At 39.0% G+C, this 1617-nt stretch overlaps 1 protein-coding gene across 2 annotated transcripts in view; it reads right to left on the minus strand.

Moving 5' to 3' along the window:
• Positions 1-1617, minus strand: part of btr09 (bloodthirsty-related gene family, member 9) — an 8587-nt gene that overhangs the window by 1356 nt on the left and 5614 nt on the right. For both annotated transcript variants that reach the window (XM_016554199.1, XM_016554198.1), the window contains exons 6-7: positions 868-1006; positions 501-527 (exon numbers count right to left, since the gene is read on the minus strand). In XM_016554199.1, the coding sequence (XP_016409685.1) occupies positions 501-527; positions 868-1006 (166 nt within the window). The remainder of the gene's footprint in view (positions 1-500; positions 528-867; positions 1007-1617) is intronic.

The raw sequence follows: 1617 nt of genomic DNA on the forward strand, positions 1-1617 counted from the left end.
GATGTTACTCTAAATTCCGAGCTCGGAGCCCTCCCCTCGGACAGCACGCCAAATACGCATAACCGCTACTCTGTTTATTATTAAGATGTAAATTACTCAAGATGTAAATAACTTTCAAATGTAAATGTACAGTTTTGGAGAACTTTAGCATTACATCACTTGTGAATGGGTGCCGTCAAAATGAGGTTCCAAACAGCTGATAAAAACATCACAATTTTTGAAACAAATTGATGGGTTGGAGTCACATGGATTACTTGTGGATTATTGTGATGTTTTGTATCATCTGTATGAACTCTTATTCTGACGGCACCCATTCACTGCAGAGGATCCATTGGTGAGCAAGTGATGTACTGCTAAATTTCTCCAAATCTGTTCCAATGAAAAAACAAACTCATCTACATCTTAGATGGCCTTGTGGGTGAGTAAATTTTCATTTTTGGATGAACTATTCCTTTAAGGTACTGTAAGCGTATGTGAGTGAATAGGATCAAACACTGTACCTGCATACTGCTGTATTCTCTTCAACACTGTGACATACATGATAACAAAAGATAATGAGAACTTTATTTACATTCAGACACATTTATGAATTGAATTTGCTTTTAAACATGTTTAGCTTGCATTTGGGATTGAGCAGCCTGACAGAAAGAAGAACTAATACTCTGAAGCTTGATGCATGTGATTAGATGAGTGTATGTGCTCATTTAATAATAAATGAATGCAACAACCTTACAATTGCAACAAAAACTGCCTTTATGAAAACTGATATCCTAAAGTGGATGCTTTATATGTGCTATGAAGTTTGATCATTCTGTAACTGCTGATTAACTAAGCCATTAATTGTGAAATAAGAATCTGTAAAACTACCTGTTTGACTGAGTTTCTCATCTAGAGTCTTCTGCAGCTGAGTCAGAGCTCTTCTCAGAGTCTCCACACTCACACAAGTATTAATACAGATCCCAGCCCAGATTTTGGTGTCTAAAGGGCTGCACAGGGATGGATAAATCTAAAGGAGGAGAGAGAGAGAAATCCCTCAGCATGTTAAAGGAACACTCCACTATTTTTGAAAATAGGCTCATTTTCCAACTCCCCTAGAGTTAAACAGTTGAGTTTTACCGTTTTCGAATCCATTCAAATGAAAAGTTGCGATATTTTCTAGGCCGATATGGCTAGGATACTCTCATTCCGGCGTAATAATCAAGGAACTTTGCTTTGGGTGCAGCAGGCGCAATGATATTATGCAGCGCCTGAAAATCCAAGTAGATATAACTGCAGACCGGAGATCTCCAAAATGGGGCGTGAACTCCAAAAGTGGGCAGAACCTCCAAAATGGGGCGGGCTCTCCTCGCGCAAAGACTTTCACCATTGGCTCAATTGTTATTGACTTACCGTACATTTCAAAATAAAACTTTATAAATTAAACATTGTTTCTAGTTCATCTAAAATAAAATATGCTAAAATAAGTAAATATTCTCAGTGAGAGCAGAGCCCAAAGCTTGTGCCAGTGGTGTTCGGACTGGAGTTTGAACCTCTGCTTCATGATGTAAACGGGAAGCACAGCGCAGGGGAAAGATTTTACTCTATCGCTTTGTTCTAAGCAACGGGGGCGTCCCGGGG

The sequence above is a fragment of the Sinocyclocheilus rhinocerous genome, unplaced genomic scaffold (assembly GCF_001515625.1).
Source record: "Sinocyclocheilus rhinocerous isolate Xijiao unplaced genomic scaffold, SAMN03320098_v1.1 scaffold105, whole genome shotgun sequence".
Lineage (NCBI taxonomy): Eukaryota > Metazoa > Chordata > Actinopteri > Cypriniformes > Cyprinidae > Sinocyclocheilus > Sinocyclocheilus rhinocerous.